Source organism: Netta rufina, assembly GCF_964035555.1.
Source record: "Netta rufina genome assembly, chromosome: 3".
NCBI lineage: Eukaryota > Metazoa > Chordata > Aves > Anseriformes > Anatidae > Netta > Netta rufina.
The window spans coordinates 68,840,241-68,861,122 of NC_140125.1; the positions used below are offsets into that span (position 1 = coordinate 68,840,241).

Sequence of the window (20,882 nt, forward strand, 5' to 3'; positions counted from 1 at the left end):
ATTTCTATACTGGAAACATTTTTGACTGTTTAGTACGCCTTTATAACCAGACTTACTGCATACATAATTAGTATAAATTTTTGAAAAATTTCCTTTAGATTATCACTTTTAAAATGTAGCATTGCATAAGAGGAGGATTTTGTTACTATATATCTTATATGTTTTACACTGAAAAAAAATTGAATGCAAAATATTTTTATGGACATTTTATTAAACATGAAATATAACACATCCATCAATATTTTCAGCAGCTCTTAGATCAAATTTTGTATTTTTCCCTATAAATTAAAAAAAAAGTTGCTTATTTAAACTACATTAATACATAGGCTACAGAGCGCTTTTCAAAATGAAGACTATAGCCCTAAATTTGCGCAAATTACAGCATCTTTTATTTTGATGTGTCAAAATTGAATTACAGCAACTCTATCAGGAATAAAAAGATCAATATGACTTCCAAAAGAAAGATGCACCAAGAAAAGACAAAACTACAAAGGAGTAAGGCCACTGTGGCTAACTCTGTGTTACCAGAGTCGATACAGTAGTCACTTTCACTTTCCTAGTTGTCTTGAGGTTAGAAGTTGGTTCCACTAAGGCAAACGAATTTTTGGATGTCCAGAATGACCAGATATGTTAGCAGAAAGACCAGTTCTTCTAAACTGACTTTTCAGAGCACCTTAGCTTAAAGTCAGGTGACTCATAGCATCAGATACCTCTGCTGTGGCTTGTGCTGAGGTACCAGCTGGGATAATATTCAGGTAAATATCGTACTGTTGGTCCATGCCAAGGTAGCTGTCACTCATGAGATACAATGTGTAGATACACCTAAAATGTAAAAAACAGAATCATTAGTTTGGAAATTAGGTCTCAGCCACTTGGAAGAGAGAATTATTGAGAACTTTTTTCTAAATTTGTCATACTTTCCAGGAGTCTCTGGAGTATAAAAAGCAACAGAGACAGTATTTCGATTTCTGACGTATCCAGTTCTCTTCAGGGCGATTAGTTCTTTTTTATCAACTTCTCCCAATATCAAAAACCATCCTTCATCTTTAACTTTGGGGAATCGGGGAGCCACTGCTTTACTGTCTTGCTTTCCCTGTTAGGGAAAAGAAACAGTTTAGTAAAACTGGAAATCATTGTTCCAAAATACCATTCTTCCTTGAATGAAAAACCACAAAAACACACACATGATTTTTTACATAATACTATAATTTAGCCAGATGCAAATTAAAATATTTTTATTTCTTTCCAGATGAAGACTTATATTCAAAATAAACAAACAGAGAAAAACAGTTCAAAGGGAAAAAAAAAACCAACACAACAGAATACAAGATATCATTCCACTTATTTTTTAAGCTATTTCAACTTGAATGGAAATACCGTTCCCTTTTTGTAATTTCATCTAATGTATCCCAAATGCTATTCTCAGCAGAAGGGTTAATTGTAAACCTTGTGTCTTTAAATAATGCTAAACAATATTGTTTAAGATTAATAGAAGGACAAAAACAAACAAACAAACAACAAAGAAAAGCACCTGAAATCTTTATTTCAGGTCGATATAGCAAAAAGAAAGATTATTCCAATTATTCTTTAAGACAGTGACTTTACTGCTGAAAGCTGAAGATAAAATGATGTATACTCAATCAGCATTCATTTTGTGCTCTGTAGATGGAAAGGTTTTACTGAAGATTTATACGGAAGAAAAAACACCTCCAAAGCAACGAAGCTTCTGAAACAGTTTGATCCAGCTGTTTCATACAAAAGAGGGATCAAATTCAGGGAAATGTTTATAAAACAGTGATCACTGCATGAAATGCTTCTGCTCCCTCCTTCTTTCCAGTTCAAATCAAATGGCTTACGGAGTAGCCTTACGGACCTTTTTTTCTTCCTACAGATTCCCTTGAGGCTGAAGATGTGTTACAAGTAGAAACATATTTATAGGTATGGGTTCTGGTACGCAGTTTGGAGGTGCATGAGAATTTCATAGGAACACTTATAAACTGATTTGGGGAAGCAGGATATGTAAGAATATGAATGATAAGAGTTTGGGTAGTGAAGTGAACATTTCTACTGCTATTGCTTTATAGTACCCAAGTAAATGAACTTTATGAATTCCTGTTTTGTAAAAAAAAATAATGACAGACTTTTTTCATTGACGGTAACTGGTTTAGGATTTTACCTTTACCTCTATTTACTGTCCTACTACACCCTGAAAAACTATCTGCTTCACTACTAACACAGAAAAAGCTTTTAAAGTGTTTATAATTTACATAATTCTTAAACCATAAAAATATTGTTATGCTGTGTAAAGCATAAATGGAAAATTCTGCACTTGGGAAGGAAATAATAAATTTATCTACCTGATACCCCATCTGGGTTCTCTGTAGATTTATCTGGAGCACATATTCTTGATCAGCATGCAACTTGATCCATCTTTTGTCATCTCGTGTGTCTGTTGTCAACAGAGGAACAGGCACTTCGTTCTGAGGCTGCACTGCATCATCCCAACAGCCCTTAATGCTCAGGCTAATGTTCAGAATTGGCAAACGGGACAAGAAATTCCAAGCCTGTAGAAAAAACAGATCCCTGTGGATTACAAGACAATCTATACAATTCAGACGACTGTCATAATAATAATTCAATGTGTGATTGACATTCTTATTCTATATTAATAATAATTTATTATGTATTGGAATATCATATTTAATAGTACAACTCTTCCAATCACAAGCATAAAATACTTTTTCTTAACTTCTTACTCTAATTTCTTCTAAGCAAATAAAACAAATGTGAAACTCTCAAGCACATTATACATGCCTTACTAAGATTACTGATGTCTGAACACAGGAAAAATTCCTTACCACTCCCGATTAAAGTATTTTTTTCCTATAAGCCACTTAAAAACTAGTATAATTAAGTTTTAAATTAAACTTCCTTAGCATAATCCATAAAGAACAAGTCACTGCAGTGCTAATTAGCAATGGGCAAACCTCAGAGAGTTCAGAGGATCAGTTCAGATAATTAACCAAAAGTTCAACTGCATATCCAAAGTTATCCTGACTTTTTTTTTTTTAAGGTTTTCTTCCATCGATCTTCATGAACCCTTCTTCTTACAATCCTCCAGAGTAATCTTAAGTCTGTCATTTCTTGCGAACTGCAACAGGCCTTCAACTTTTATCTTTGCACAGAGAACCGTGGCTAGAGGCATACGATTTATGTAGCTGAATGTGGCAGTTTCTTCAACCTTACATGTGGCAATTCATGAAGCATCCTGAAAATGCAACCCTACATATTTCTCATTTGGGTCTCCATCAGACAAGCAAAAGCACCGCTGAGAAGCTGTGCCAAAACTGGAGGGAAGTAACACAGGCCTTCATTTAGTAAAAATCAGCATATTCACTTGATGAAATCTTTTAGGAAGAAGGAATAACAAACTTTGCTGTGGAATGGTGGCCTCGCTAGGGGTGAAAAAGATAGATGAGGTTGACGCTGGAAGAAAAACAAATGAAAACAACCACCACCACCCTCTACTCTGCCCTCCTTCCCTTCCATCCCCAAAACAAAGCAACATAGAGGGCAGGAAGGAGAACAAGGGAAGAATATTGATCGTGGTAAGGTGCCAGCAGGTGGGATCTTGTGGGAATGAAGAGAGTAGGCTCATTCACATGGGCAATACTGGCATAGAACAGAAATGTTTTATTTGGAAAAAGGCTGAAGTATACATACCTACATATTTTTTGTATCGTTTAGACTGTCTTGTGTTTTAACAGAATCTGTTTTCATTTGGATTATGCTTGATGCATCTCTGATTACTTTTTCTGAGCTGGAAGGTCTAGAGCTGTAGCAAAAGTTAGGTTTGATTTTGCAGACACCAATACCAAGATTCATCCTTACAACAATGGTGTATGTTAATACACAATTAGGGATACAGCAGCCAGGGTGAGTACAACTAAGATTGCACTGCCATAGGAAAAGGTTTTGTGTGCCTCTCTCCCACAGCAAGCTGTCCCCCCTTCCATCCCCAGTGGGTTGGCACTGCCATACTGTGGTTGTGCAGCTAGATGGATCAGCTTGCTAATCATTTTGGTGACAGCATGAACTTAGATCAGCTTAAAGCTGATTGTGGAAGCCTATCCTGTAATCCTGTGAGCCCTCTAAATAAGCATGAACCTGAAAGAAGTGCTCCTGCCTGCTCCCCTGCTGGCACACGCATTCACTAGCCACTTGGCCACAGGCCATTTTGACTGTCAGCGAGAGGGCTGATGTGATCCCTCCTCCCCTCATCCCCAGATGCTCCTTCCCACCTCCTCACTTGAACCATTTGTGCAGCTGTGCAGCAAGCCAGGTCAGGAGAGGTGAAAATGGCACAGGGAGGGCAGAACTGCCCATTTCGGCTGCGGCGCAGACTTAGGTTGGATTAAAATGGCTGCATTACCATAGCCCATCTGAAATAAATGAGAAAACTGATTTAGGCTAAAACTAATCTCTTTCTCTCTTCCCTCTTGTGTGTGCTGCATAAACAGCTGTGTCCGTTCAATGGAGAAGGTGGGGAGGGCCAGCTGTGAGCGCTCGCAGAGCTGTAGTGTACAACAGGACACTGACAAATTGCATTCATGTTCCAATGCTTTAGTTTATAAAAGATAGGAACACTGTAACAGAAAACAGAATACAACAGCCAGAGCGTTAAGGGAAAAGATAGATTCCTTTCTGTCCCGGTTCTGAAAAGAAGGGGAAAAAAGGCAGCACCTCGAAGGTGAAAAAACACCAAAGGCATTCTTAATGAAATATTAGTTGCCAAGATTTTGCTACATTTAACACATAAGACCATAATAAAATCATCACCAGCAGATCACACCAGGTGAGACAACTTGTGTAGTTACACCTTAACTGGCAAATAGATTTTCTGTTTAATGTAGATGTTTTTAGGATGAATCTTATTGTAGGAACTTTGCAGACCTACTGTGTGAGATTCTTCACGCACCGTAGCAGTGTACTTGTTGCTGTTTTCAGAAGAGGCACTCTGATCTATACCAACCCGGTGACCATCCCTTTTATTATACTTTGGATATTGTTTATTTAGTAAATTTTTATGCATGCTATCTTGCGGGACAAGGCCTGTTATAATTATGTTAGAAGAAAGTTTAATTTTAGAAGTGGTTATTCTGTATTAACTCCTTTTGTGACGTTACCTGTTGCTCTGTTGAAGACTCTCATTTGGTCCTGTTAATACTATACAAGGCTACAAATTTTATGTGTCAAAGGCTGTCATGTTCTCACGTAGCTTTTACAGTGCAAACAAAGCAAAGTAACTCTGAATAACATCTTAATCAGATAAGAAGGCAGTTGTAATACGTCATTCTCCAAGTCTTATGTTTTTGAAAATTGAAGAGAAAGTTAGTGCTGCTTGATCACTGATGCACCATTGACAACAGGCTGTCTTTTTATCATCCATGCAATTTCGATAAAATATAGTGATGCTTTTCTCATTGAGGGAGAAGTTGAGTAGTAGCAGATAAAAATGAAAAAGAAGATTACAGAAACACAGATACTTCCAGAGTAAAAGCAGGTAACACCAGAGCAGAGCTAATGTTCTTTAAATGTTGGGGTTGCTTTTTTGTCTTTCAATAATATAAATAACCAGCTTAGTATTGTAAAAGGTGCCTAATTGCCTTAGAAACTGAAAAGCATCGCTAAAAAATACAACTCAGAATGAATCACTGGAACAAACTTGAAGCTTAAAGCCAAAGATCAGAGTTACAGTCTATATAGTTTTTGAATAGCTGTTGAATTTAAAGTCCAGGTGATATTCAGTTATGTTTAGGCTTGTAACTAATATTTGCAAAATTAAGCTCAGACTCCCATATCATTTAGATATTGACTATTCTATTTTTTTTCCCCTGTTTAGGATTACATAAGCACATATTCACTCCTTTAAAATGTATCAATGCACCTAATGGATGAATTTACATATACTATATATAGATCTTTAGCTTTATCTTTATATAAGTTTATCTTTTATATACATAACTTTATATCAAACCCATAGATTCAAAATATAACACATTAGAAATTCTTCATGAACCTTTAATAACATCATTAACAATTTTGCCAATAAACTTTCCCCAAGACTTAGGTTAATATTCCAAATCTATGAGCAGCTTCAAGAACTGCTATTAATTAATTACCAATCTGCTTAAAAGATATTTTCTTCTTTTGAAATGTGAAATTTCTTTCCTTTTCCTGTCTTCCCCAAATTTATAAAGCTTAAACTGTTTTTTTTTTTTTAACCATTTTTGTGCTAGTAACATGTTTAAAATACAGGTTCAATATATTATGAGTGAGAAGTAAAAGGTTTATAAGTAAAAGAATGTTTCAGGAATTTTTGTGGTGTAGTTACCACTTTATTTGAATTTGTCCAGGTCTGATTCCAGAATGCTAGGTTTAAAGTCTGTAATTTTGTATTTTTTTCATTATAGATACTATATTATAAAGGTACTTTCCTTTATTGGAGATATTTTCTCTTGGCTGGCCCTAGTTTAAGTGCACATTAAATATGTGACTTTAAATATGAAGGTACTCAACAGGCAGTCTCAATATAAATTTTAATTCTATGCAAGCTATTATGACAGTTTTTTACTGGATAAAAAAAGCCATAAAATATAAAATGTTGGTATAAAGGTTCACTTTTGCAATGACCCGAGTAACACAGTCATGGCTTTGCAATACCCAGTATGGCCATTCCCAACTCACAGAAATGAAATTTTCTCCTTATACAATGCTGAGGCAGTATGTTTTTTTTCCTCTTATATGCATCTATATTTACAAACATAGACATATAGAGGCATAGAGTCATTCACAGTGTGAATGTACACACCACATACACACAAGCTATTTTTGAGGAAACTGCTAAGACATTTCAATACCAGCCAAACATATTTATCTGAGGATTAATCTTCATCTATTGAATCAGACAAGAACACTGCCATGCATACAATTATTTAATTAGCAGCCAAATCCTCTGCCAGTCAGCAGCCGCTCCAGGCATACTGATGGGGCAGTAGATGCAAATCTCACAGTAGTACTGCTTTTTCTCATTACTACTGCAATTAGCACTTAAATTGATGCTTTAAACATACTAATTTCTGGAATAATTCAGGATTTGTATGTTACCTGGGATCGCCTCACTGCAGAGACGACACCAGATTGCTACGCAAATTGAAGCACTTTTGAGCCAAATAACCATCATCATATCAGACAGAGCCAATTTGCATTTGCTTTTAAAGATAACAGAATGGCAATTTATGCAAATAAATTAAGTAAGTTTACTTCTGAGTTCTCCCTGAACTAATTATAACAATGTTCTAATTTTTTATCACATCTAAAAGTTGGACTGAAATCAATGTGTATTATGTTAGAAATCTGTTGTTAAAGAAAGCCTTGTTTTGATGTCAATACATTTTCTCAATTCAGAATTTTGATGGTAATTTAGTTAGAAATGCAGATGTCTGTTAGAGACATTTAAATACTTTTCTTCTTGTTTGCATACCAGTAAAAGGTTTAACTGAAGCTGAACAGTCAAACACAGGACATATTGCTGTCCTTTTAAATATTCAAATAAAAATCATGTGAAGTATAGCTTTTGAAGTTTTCCTCTTTCATACATTTATTTGAAATCAATAGGCTTATCATGTGATGAATACTATGGAATATAGCTGTCCTTTGCTGGAAACTGCTTGAAAAAAAACCTGAAAATAAGATCTGAGAGCAGCTTCAACATTTTGAGAATTTTTTTTCCTCCCTGTGAAATTTTATCTGCTTTTTCTGTTTCAAATAGAAAATGAGCACTGGATCTTTTACTAAAGGTATTTTCAGAATAAAAGATGTCTGACAGACCACTTCAGAAACCACCTATGATGACATTTGCATTCCTAGTGCATATCTGGCTATGAAAAGGTGGATAACACCTAGAAGATTGTACAACCTAGACAAGCATCTTTAGAGCAAGATGTGTTTATCAGCCATAAACCAGATAAACCAATCAGCCATAAACCAACATAAACCAATGTTTTCAGTAAATAGAGAATAAGAGAAAATAATATTGAGAAAATAGGCTGAGAAGAACCTCTGTAAAGCCAGCAGTGCCTTTGAAATTAGAGCAATGAATATATTGCACTTTATATGGAACATCACGTGCTATTAACTGAAGGGGAGAGAGTATTTCTTTTCCCAACTACTTTTTCTTTCCTATCGTACTGATAATGACCAAGATTGAAAGTATTACCTGTGAAATGTGTGCTGTTTGCAATTCACTGTCCACAATGGAAGCAAAAACATTCTCTCTTCCTTCACAGGCAGCCATGAGTTCAGGAAGACACTCAATAGGTCCTTGGTAACCTCCGTGCACACTCTTCCTTTTTTCTTGGCTCCACTTCCTGATACAGACAGAAAAACATTTCCAGGGAGGGAAAGCGAACATTTATTTTCAGTTGTTTTGGTGGTAAATATCCATGCTGGTTTCAGTTATTAAATGCTGGTCATTTGTTTTTTGGCAGCACTAATTATTTATTGCATCTATAGAGCTCAGCACTATGATATTAAGATGGACACAATGTATTTTTATAATGGATTAAAATAAAGAGGTAATTAATATACAGAGTTAGATTTGTTAGAACTTGGAACCCTTCCAGTGATCTCTTGTTCATTTGTCTGGAATCATGGCTCTCAAAATAATCTGTGTGGGTTAATTAATCAATGAATATTGAAAACAGAAACAAAACCTCCATTTGGGAAAGCAACACTGTGAAAGAATGAGTTTGCTTCTGTTACTTTAATGAACATTCTTGGGCACAACAATGACATTCAAACACTACCAGCAGCCAGGTGGAATGAAATTGCAAACCTGCAAACACTTGGAATAGGTACATACCGAAAAAGGTAAAGGTGGTGTACTTCTATATTGGGCAAAGTAAGCAGGGAAGAGTCATGTATCCATCTACCCTGAACCACCATCTGCACCAAATTGGTTATATTCAGAGCAGTCACCAGCCAGCCATGATGTGCTGCAACATCCAGCATTGCCTAATCAAAGGAGACATATATAAAAAGAGAAAAAGCAAGTATAATTGTATTTCTGGTTCATACAAATAAGAACATTTATTTAATGTTTAACATACATGAATTTCTAGGCCTTCCATGGAGGAATCTAATGCAACTTCTACTGATGGCAGCAGGCACCTTTTGAATTAACCTTGAAAAAAGATGGATTGCATCCTGCATCATCAACTGCTACCCTTGAAAAGGTGACTAATTTACACCATGTTTTGGGGTGGGGGGGAGGTGGGAGCAGAAGGTGGATCTTTTCCTTAAAAATAACCTCTCTTTTACATGATACTACTGAGAATGAAAAGAATAAATCTCAAAGTTCACTGGAAAGGAAGATGTTACAATTCACTGCAGTACTAGTTCATGTTTTGACATAAGAGCTTTACCACATTTGTGTAATTATTCAAAAAATATTTGGTCTATTTAAGAACGACAACATATTTACATTTGTTCCAAAATTAATACCAACATCACTTACCAGTAGCAGTTACTATTACTCCCATTTCAAACCTAAGGAATTTAAAAAGTGTGTCCTGAATGGGACTAGACAGAAACCTGAAATTAGTGTACTGGGCATTTTGAGGTTTCGTTCGACACTGACACCTAACTTTAAATCTTGAAGAAAGATTACAAAACAGCTAATCATTTACGTGGGTTGAGTAAGACTAGTCAGCAACAACACAGATTTCACTCTTTACACTGTATACAGCTGATTGTTTAGATAACGAGGGATGTCTGGCTGTCACTTTGGCATCTCTATGCTGAATCTGAAAGGCTTTCCCCAAGAACATTAAAAAAAAGAACAATCAACCAAACAAAAAAAAACATCCAGATACACGTCACGCTTAAAAGTGTTAATGGTCATCCTGCCTTCTTGTGAGTTCCCTTTCCATTTATATGTCCACATTTTAGACAACATAAGTGAAAGCTATACTCTAATATCACTAGCATAAAGATCTAACTCTGCAAAATTCGTTACAGAGCATACATTGTGAGTGGTCCTATTGACGTGAAAAAGAAATCTTTTTTTTTTTTTTTTTTTTTTCCTGAGACTGAAGCTGAATTGTATTTGGTTAGTCTGAAGGAGAATTTAAGAATTCATCCAAAGGAGAAAGAACCAAGCACAAGCTTTCAGCTTCAATGTAATTTTTTAAATAGTGGATGCAGTTATTTGTATATATACTTTCTACCCTGTCTACGGTACATTAAAGCAACTAATATGATTTATGGGAGTATTTCAGCGGGTGAAGAAAATTAAACTATATGTTTGTTCTCTAATTTTCTTGTTTAATGCCACTGTAATCACAATAAAGTCTGTGTTTTCATATTACAGCACTCCAACTCAGTACAAAGTCACATATTTAAAAGTGGTTTGCCATATAGAAAATTTGATTAAAATACTGGAAAATGTTTTTTCGAGAAAGCAAGAAAACAGTCTGGCATATTGAACAGTTCCCATGCTTCTTTAAATATTATCTTCTTGATATTAGGAGAACTGTAGTTTGATTTTAGGACTAGGCTTAGGATGTTTTCATGGGTTTTTCTTTACAAGACAAATTATACTGGTTGATACTTTCATAGACAGCCCATAGCCTGCATAATTTTAATGTATTTTCCAGCCACTAGTGTAATGACAGGATGCTGTCTATGTAAGTCTTTACATTTAATCAAATGTTTTACAGACAAACAAAAGGCAGCATTTACTTAAGGCAAACTAAACAGTGAAATCTTCTTTAAACAAAGGAACTGTTTACACATGCAGAGCTATTTCAATTAAATTACACTGATTCTGGAGAAACGCTGAGTTTAAAGACACAAGTTAGTTTCAGTCATGGTCAGTCACACAGTTTATTTTAGCAGTTTACAATGCAATTTCAACAGGTTTTATTTCAGATCACACTGAAAAGATCACTGACACTTAGAAAAATATTTAAGGTGTTATCCTGAATTACACAAATGTTGTCTCATTTCTCATGAGTTGTGGATAAAGTGCCTTTCAGCTAATAATGAACTAGATTTAACATTTTTTTTTTTTTTTTTTTTTTTTTTGAGGAACAGTCATAGTACCCTGAAACAACAATCCTCTTTACCCTAGAAGTACCTCATGGCCCAACAGCAACTGTTTTCTGTCTTTTTACTTGGCTTGCCAAGGTGATTTCCAGGTACGATTATCTTAACCATTGGGAAACAAGATTATGTTTGAAATCACACTTGAACAGCTTTACGGCCTAGAGATGTATGCGTTGGTTCACATCATTTTTAGTCAGATAAAGACAGAATTGTTCTCAGCATTTATCAGAGTGAATCTTGGCTTTTAAACTTAGAGGATGGGTTGTTCTTTACCTGCTTCCACATCTCAAAAGATACATGGTACTGTCAGTGCCTCTCAGCCTGATGCTCAGACAGTGTTTTACCTCCCTCCTATTTTACACTACTTGATTCTTTCCTTTCTGCTATTCTGGCATAGCCTAAAACATCACGTTTCTCAATCATGAAACTGCTCTATGTACATTAATAATAATGGATACATACTTATCCTGCCTTCTCCATGAACAGCAAGAAGAATACAGTAAGCTGTATTTTCAGTCAGCATAAAGCAGTGGTATTTTCATAAAATGCTTCTGAGGATAGACGTACAACATTGTTTTCATTGTTTTCTTTCTTTCTTTCTTTCTTTCTTTTTTTTTTATTTTTTTAATCTATTCCCCTACTCTCACCCTTTTAGCAGAGGCTTGAAAAGGGGAAAAGGAAGAGAGAAGACGTAAGAGAAAGATAAATCTAAAATAAGCTATACTCTGAAATTAACTGGAGGATCCTTTCACATAGAAAATCTCCTAGAAATTGATAGAGGCCTGCAGATAGATATCCCGTAGGGAGTAAGGAAAGCCTGTGCATGTGAGACTCTGTGTTCCACATTGTTATAATGAATCCACATGGCAAATCCTCTTTTCCTCCTTATTTTCTGCTTCTTCACCCATAGAATTTATTCACAGCATCTCTATCTGGATGTGAAATCCAAGACAGTGACATTGTGAAAAAGTCAGAACAATGGTAAAGTTGGCTTGTTTCATCTGCTGCCTTGGAAACCTACACATGCTTCATTTTCTACTAAGTGTAAAACACACATGCTTGATATTCAAATTGTTATTGAAATTCTTATAAATACTCAAAGTAACAAATTGAGCCGTTTTCCTTCAAATTAGCACAACTATAAAAAGAAAAAAATGTAAAAGAAAAATTAATAATTACTTAATATTTGTCATCTGATGAACAATATTTATGTTCTCCAGTTGCTTCTTGTTTTTACTGTTGTTTTTTTTTTTTTTTTTCTGGAAATTTGTTACTTCTTAACTTTAATTCTTATTTTGCAAAGGTGTAAGAAATTTCTAAATATTTAGCAGCTGATAGGATTGGAATAGATTAAGAATATCATTCTAAACTGAAAATGGCACAAGTTGTTCATCTACCTATTTAGCCTCAGAATTTCTTGCCAACACAAGATAATTTCATCAGAGAGAAAAATTTAAAAGAGAAGAGAGAAGAGGACAGCGAGTGCAAAAGTGACACAAGATAAAACTATAAAGATGCTTTTACTTACAGAAAACAAACTATATATTTTAGTAAACCAACAATTAAAAAAAAGCCTGATGTCCACTGCTTTTTAACCTACAGTGGAAATGAGGGGGGTAAATAGATGGAGTGAAGGGAAATATTGTTTGTTATAATGAAAAATGCTTACCATTGTCTTATTTGGGCTTCTTTCTACACTTCGGAGAATAAAACCAGAGGCATACAGTGAGATGGGTTTTGGTGAAAGAATCAGGTTTTAGCTCTTAAGCCTTTCCAGTGTCATGCTCTGACAACCATGAAGTAATAACAGCAATTATTAAACGTGTCCTTTAGCATTTTAGCCATCATTACCAAAAATAATTTGACTTGTACAACAAGTCAACAAGGGAAGCAACTTGCTGTAAACCATGGCAGGGTTAGGGCAGAAACAATGCTCAATGAATGAATGATGTAGCTTATGGGGTATGGCAAAGATTTTCATTTTGATGATATTCAGAATTGAACGTCAAAATGTTTGGAACAAAATCTCTTGCTATTTCTTTCTTCACAGTGGAGGAGCATTAGTACCAAGCCCTACGCATTCTATTACCAATTTTCCATCAGCTCATTTTTGGGAGCAATGTTTGGTTAAAATACTGAACTATTTAAAATGATCAAATCGTACCTTTCTGATCTAGAGTGAATCCGAATGTTTTTACTGATGCTTGGAATTTGAATGATGTTATCTTGAGGGAAAGCAAAGATGGAGGCAGGATGTAGGAGAAGTGATTATATGACATAGAAGTGATAGCAAAAAAATCCTTTTCTCTGTTGTTTTTAAGCACTCTGTGTTCAAAACAGCAGATAATAAATAGTTCCCTAATGAACAACCCCTCTCCCCTCATTCAGATTTGTCTAGCAACAGAAATGTCCTGATTCCAAATATTTTACTTTAGAAGCTTTTTGCAAAACTTTAACACTGTTTTTGCAATAATGTTTGCGTCCTTCATTTGAAATACAGATACTCTGGATCAGTCTTGTATGACTGGATGGGTGGCAGGCAACCAGAGACTGTACAACCAGTAGAGCTTCTGACCTACTGAAACGACTTAAATAGCTTTTTTCTTCAAGGTAAGATATTGAAATGTTAAAATAAAACAGCATCTTAATCTCAATTAACACCAGTGACAGGATCCGTGGGAACGGGGTTAAGCTGAGGCAGGGGAAATTTAGGCTTGACATCAGGAGGGGGTTCTTCACAGAGAGGGTGGTTGCACACTGGAACAGGCTCCCCAGGGAAGTGGTCACTGCACCGAGCTTGTCTGAATTTAAGAAGAGATTGGACTGTGCACTTAGTCACATGGTCTGAACTTTTGGGTAGACCTGTGCGGTGTCAAGAGTTGGACTTGATGATCCTTAAGAGTCCCTTCCAACTCAGGATATTCTATGATTCTATGATTAACAGAGATCGTATACTGTGTGAACTATTCTTTATTATTCTGTTTGAACTCACCTGTTTTATACAGCTCTGAAAACACTAAGTATTCTGCTTAAATACTGTAAATATAAATATAAACATTGCATATATAAATATTGATATTTTTGGCTAAATTATATCAAGAAAGGTGGCAATGAAGTCAAATGAACAGTGAGAACAGCTCTGGATAAAGAAGCTAGCTAAGTGGACTAAGGTAACTTATGGCTGAGAATCACATCTGTGATTACTCAGCTGAAAGTAAACTGCCTACAGTGATGCTATTGGTGGTAATGCTTTGGTGGGTGGGAGCTGAAACTTCAGGAGTACCTAAGGTGAGTTACATGGCTCAAATTTTCCCACTCTTTAAAGATTCATTTTACTTTTTGTATCAGTGCGTCATAGACTACAGTACTTTCTTGAGTACCTTCATTTGGGAAATTGAAGGTTTCTACACTACTCTGTACAGTGTTGCAGGCAGAACCACATTCACCTTAGAACGAAACATTACATTACACACATTACATTAGTAAAATAAATCCAACACATTCTCAGACAAACAAATACAAATCTTATTCTGAAGTGATGCCTTGAGAAAGGAAACAGATATATAAAAGAAATAAACTCTGTGAGACTAAAATACTTCAAATTTATTGCACAATTAAGTTAAAAAAGAGAGTTAAGGCTAGTTGGATTCTATCCTTATTTTTGTACCCCCATTTTTGGGTATAGTATTCTAATATCAAATAATGAAAATATCCCTACCCTTGCCTACCATATTTGCCAATATATGTTCTGTTGTCTAGGACTAGACTTCACATGTTTAAATCCATAGATTTAAAACATTACATTTAAATCAAGCATTAGAATTGTGCCTAATTAAAACTGTTCAAGATTACAGTTTATATGACAAATATTTCTACATTTTAATAAATAAAAAATGTTCCCATTTTACCTATTTTCCTGAAAACTGTTAATATGTAATAATATAAATCTTTTTATTTGCACATGCTTCAAACCTAGGAAGCCTTCCAATATGTGGTATTATATTATAATCCACACGTGACTTGAGATCATACTAATACAAGTAACATTTTTCAGATGTTAAAGCATGCCGTGTATTATAAGTTTCATGGTTTTATATAAATCATGATTATGATGCTTTAGTTATATACCCTAGAAACAACAACTGAAGACTTTAAAAGTTTATTTGAAGAAGTCTTACAGAGGATCTTAAGGTCACTACCTTTTGTATGTTACATATATGCAGAACAGGTCAGAGTTCTAGTCAAAAATTACCTTTTAAAAATGTATTAAATAGGAGGGGTTCTTTCAAATAAATATCAGAATCATTCAGCTGTACAATTTTAGCCTACAGAAAAAAAAAGAAAAAAAAGTAGTACACTCTATGAGAGAGATAGTGAATAAGATGTAATTAATCCTATTTGGGCACTCTTTTTATACTACCCTCTGCATTCTCGCTCCATTTTTTTTAAAGCATATTCAGCTACATCTTCCTCTGCTACCCACTATGAGAGACTGATTCTTCATTCTCCCATCAACATAAAGGTCTCACTGATGAATGTAAATTACGACCTTCCTAGCTGCTTTGTAAGATTACTATCCTTGTATTCATCCTTTAGCCTCCATAGTAACATTATTAGTATGATCAGAAACAGGGAAAGGACAAGTCACTTACTGTCTACATTTAGGGGAGTGCAACCCTTCCTCTGTTACTGATTTTTTTGGGTAGTATTACAGAAATAAAAGCAGCTATGGAATATGATACTAGCATTATAAACTGAGTAGAGCATAACCCAACATGTTCAGAACTTGTTGAATCCCAGTGTACAATTTATTTTCAAATTACTAATTAATAAATTGATATTCTATACTAGGCTAGTGAACTGTAAATACAATATGGTTTTGAGAAAAATCTCTTGGCAAGAAATTCCAGTTTCCTCAACCTAAACAATGTCTTAAAGATTGCATTTGTTCCACAGCTAAGACAAATCAACCAAACCTGTGAAAAATATACAGTTTGTTTCTGTATAAATTTGCCCTCTTTAACATTTAAAATCAGCTTCAAAATAGCAATGTAATATTTTGTCAATAATTAAAATTTTTTGAGTGTATTCACAAGAATCCTTTTCAACAGCAACAGTTATTCCCAGTAACTTTCTCCTGAACTTTTAGCCCCATAAGGTTAGCATTCAGGAAGCTCAGCTGCTGTCTAACAAACTTAATTAATCAAAAAGTCATTTCCGAGCTGTAACTATGAGTAAAAGTGCTTCAAGTGTGCTAGCAAGCCTACAAGTTAATCAAAATGCTAATGCAGTACAAATTAAAGTTGTGATTAACATTTCACAGTAGCTGCTTAAGTGAATTGATCACACAAATGGGTTAAGCATTACTCATTTCCTCCAGCCCCAACTGGGAAAAGGTTTGTCATGACTGGGGGGTTATATATAAGCAGCACCATATCATCATTAAACTGTCACCACGATGCTTCCATACAGCAGTTTGCAAATTATCCAGTGAGCAAAATCCCTAACACCACGGCCACAAAGGCAATCCCCCACCCCTTCCCCAGACATACCTGTAGAATAAAAGCAGGCAGCAAGTGTTTCCACCTCAGCATTTCCTATGTCCAGGTACAATCACTACAAAGCTTTTCATTGTCGTTTATTACCTATAAATGAGCATTACTTCCAGTATATACTCTGTAAATTTTCTGATTTCTATTATTTTCACCCTCTTTTTCTGGAGAATAATAGCAATACAGGCTGCTAATAAAATTGCAGATATGGTACTCTCACATACTACAGACACACAAAGAAAATATGTAGTGGCTAAAGGGACACTGGCCTCTGCTTGTAGTGTCCTTCACTTGGTTCTGAATGGTATTCTGCACTGTGAAGTTGATTTGATTGTCTTCCCTTCCTTCAGTTAAGCTGCCCATTCATTTAGTTACAAATGCATCTATTAAACAAAGCAATTATATCTTTGCCTGGGCACTTCTGGACAAGTCTTGCATATGCAACAGCAAAATAGGCCATGCCTGTAACTCCCACCTTTCAGCGAGTAACTGGCATGTCTGCAATAACACAGCACAAGAGCTCAAAACATACCTTAAGATATTTAAGAACTTCTCCATTTCCTCATAGGCAAGAAAACAAGTGACCCAAGGGGTACAGCTCCCAAAGCCAGTAGTTCTCGTGGCTGTAATGATCTGAGGAGGTTCAGGAGGATGGAAAGTCCAGAGCAGAGGGGCACTCTCATTTGCATGGTCTGGGAACTGCAGCTCAGGGACCTGTGCTGTTTGCAGCTGTATGCAAGCTGTATGCATGCAATTATGGGCAGAAAGCAACTTCTGCCTGAGGAACAGTAGATAGAGCTCTCACCAGCAGCCACGAACAGCCTGCAGGTTACTAGCTCAAGTATTTCATCCATAAATTAGCTCTTAAGACAGCTGAAGTGATCAGCATGTTTGTGCGATATTCGAAACCTCTAAATATGTACAACAAAGATGATTCTCAAAATTATAGCAAAAGCTGCAATTGAAATGATCAGAAACAACTTTAACTATTTTGGAATGGGAAAAGGGGTGCTGTGCATATCGTTATCCAGCCAATGCAGTGCTTAATCTGAAAAAGCTTTTTATTTCATTTCAAAGTTAGATTCTCCAGAGGGATAGCACAGTTGGGAAAGGCAGGCCAACAGCAGCAGAGCCACAAGGGCCTAATTTCAGGGCCGTGCAGATTTCCCATGCACACTACGCTTTATTGTGCTGTTCAGAACCTGACTTCCTGCCCATCTTCTCTCAGTGCACAGGTACCCTACTGAGATGCATTTAACACATCCATGGGTAAACACTTCTTAAGGTTAAGTCTGGGCTCCATGGCAGTTCTACTCCTGGCAATATTAAAATATTTTATCAACGATTATGCTACAAGTGGAGGCTTGTGGCCAATCCCAATGCAAAGCCAGCAACTGTCACATTTATTTCATAGAAGAGACTGCCCTGACGAAACTGAGACTGATGGTATTACTACCTCAATTATCCATTTCAATTAATGCAAATATAGGTGACAGCCTTAGAACACCAGAATAAGAACTGATCGCTGAATACACAGTCTCAAAATACAAGGCTTGACAAAAGAAGTAAAAAAGAGATTAGATTTAGTCCATTTCACATACTCCTAAATCAGGGAGAGGAAAAAAGATGGGGTATTGTCTTTGCAGTAATAATTATATCTTAATAATTATATCTCTATAAAAATATTGGACAAACCATTTCATTATTTTTTTTTTTAATGTTCTTCTGCAATAAGTGGAGAAGTGTTTGAATTTGTGCAACTGCTGGCGTGCTCAGCACCATCCTACTGACACTTTTGTTTTTTCTGAGTGAAAAACAATGCAGATAGTTTGTGAGGCTTGACGAGAATATGCAGGATGCTGTAATTATATTAAAGGTAACAGGCAAATAAAAATTCTGTGACTTGCCCCAAGATCATATATGAATTAATACAGAGTTTTTGAGACATGGAAACCTTCTATACTTTATCTATGGCAGCCTGTCAGTGATAAACAAACAAACAAACAAAAAAACTTGTTACTTTCTCATTCAAGCTTTTCAGTGTAGAGCAGGGACATTCCTCCCATCTGGTTGATGCCCCAGTGGCTGGACATTCACTACAAAATTGAGTGTGGGAACAGTTCAGCATTCACCTTCCAGAAGGTGACATATCACTATTCCTGATATTTCTCTAGTAAAAGGGAAAGTGAATTTCATCCTTGGTAAGTAGATACTAAACTTTAAATGGAGTTTGTTACAGCAAGGTAAACAACAAATTCTAACTATGGAAAAACAGTAACAGAATACATTTCTTCCATTTTGTATGGCAACGATTACATTCTTCTTTAGAGTTACCCTCCTGACTCCTCAAATCCTGTTAATGCTGTGGCAAAATGTGGCAAGATACTCTTTTTGATCCTAGTTGTGACATCACAGCTTATGGCTTCTATCTTTCATCATGAGTATAGATCAACAGAATTCAAACATAAAAACAGAACAGAAATCTCAGCAAAAGTAATTTAAAAGTGGTTGCATGCATTTCCTATTAGAAGATGTGGAATCTTACCACAGCACATTAAAGAAAACTGTGAGAGCGTCTGTTTTGTTGCATTCATAGAAAGATTTTAGTAACATGAACATTATGTTCTTAGAAGGGCAGCAGAACTGACTACACAAAAGCAGCCGATCACTCTGTTGGTTTCTTACGGATTTTACAGTAACAAAAAAAGAGTCAAGAACTGCAATATATATTTATATTTAACCAACCCTGCTCAAGAGTCCTACCCTAGAGGGAGAAGGAAGATGGAAGGGATTCCTACACAGGCCACTATAAAATCTTAAAAGTATGTAACTTAAGAAGTTTATTTCTTTAGGCTATGAATAATTCTGTTTGTGTCATTACAGTGATCTTGTTTCAGTGCTTCATGTGTATACTGAGGAGGAGAGGGGTAAATTACAAAAGACAGTACTTTATGCATATTTAGAATTGTAATAGTTGTAATAATCCTGACATTTGTCTCACAGTTACGCAGAATATGTACGTGTAGGGCACATACATGTAGGGCATGTACATGATATGGAGGCTTTGCCAGCAACTCACTAATAAATGTTCATGTTCAGTTTAGCAATTAAATTCGAATGGAAGCTCAATCCTTATGTTGAACATGAAATAGTACAAATATAGTAAATATAATTTCTAAATCTGGATGAAATCTCCTCATAGAAAGAGTGAAAGTTCTGAACAACTACTGCAGGCCAAAGGACTTCATTGTATTTTGAGAATTTTAGCTGATGCATTTTCCTGAAGATTTGAGGAAATCTATCAGCTACTTTTAGTTAGCTGATGCTGCTCACAAAGTTTTCTGACTGACCACTAACACCATTCAGCCTAAAGTCACCGGTGAAGAAGGAGGGCCAGAGGATGCCAGTGAAGCTACGCAATGCGTGGGATGTGAAAAACACCATGGGAGAGAAGGAAGATGTAGGTGAAGACAGCACAGGAGAGTGGAGAAGTTTGTTTGCCTGTGGTGGAAAGAGACTTGCTTACCTGCAGTGGCTAGAGATGGCAAATCTGCTCTGCAGATGACCTGAGATAGAGACCCTCTGTACATGCTGAGATATAACCACTTGTAAAAGCTCTTTGAAAGATGTTAGTTTCTTGGAAGAGAAACACAGAGCTTATATAGAAAGTCTATGTTGCTCACATACCCGCCAGCACAAATGACAGTTTATGTTTGGGTCACAACTAGAAGGTTAGCTATACAACCTTATCACCTAAAGTACTTCGTATGTAAATAAACAAAACTTCAATGTAACTTGAAAAACAACTCCGTCTCACTGCTGAATTTTACTTTTGGGGGCATGCAAGCGCGTGTTCACACACAAACACAGAACATCACTCACTGAATATGTTTATCAATGGATCCCTCTATGGTTCAGTTCCTTTTCTCACAACTAACATCTTTTTTTCCACCTCTGTTGACCCAGAGTTCATCAGCAGGTCAGTGCTAAGGAAAAAGGTAACAACCAGTATTGAAAGTGTAACCCTGTCTATTGCTTAGATTCTGGGAACTTTAACCTCCGTTTGGAAAGCGTGACTAATAAGATGGAACAAATATTCTCCCAAGAGATGTAAACCATGCGCCAACTTCAAAATACAAATGTGCTTGCATGTTTTTCTTT

General features: G+C 35.8%; 1 protein-coding gene across 1 annotated transcript in view; it reads right to left on the reverse strand.

The window, feature by feature from the left end:
* Window positions 1-205: 205 nt before the first annotated feature.
* ASCC3 (activating signal cointegrator 1 complex subunit 3) overlaps window positions 206-20,882 on the reverse strand; it is a 279,639-nt gene continuing 258,962 nt past the window's right edge. Inside the window, exons 38-42 of the mRNA XM_084285192.1 lie at window positions 8,924-9,075; window positions 8,279-8,429; window positions 2,358-2,564; window positions 918-1,093; window positions 206-822 (exon numbers count right to left, since the gene is read on the reverse strand). Of these exons, the coding sequence (XP_084141318.1) occupies window positions 675-822; window positions 918-1,093; window positions 2,358-2,564; window positions 8,279-8,429; window positions 8,924-9,075 (834 nt within the window). The 3' untranslated portion in view covers window positions 206-674. The remainder of the gene's footprint in view (window positions 823-917; window positions 1,094-2,357; window positions 2,565-8,278; window positions 8,430-8,923; window positions 9,076-20,882) is intronic.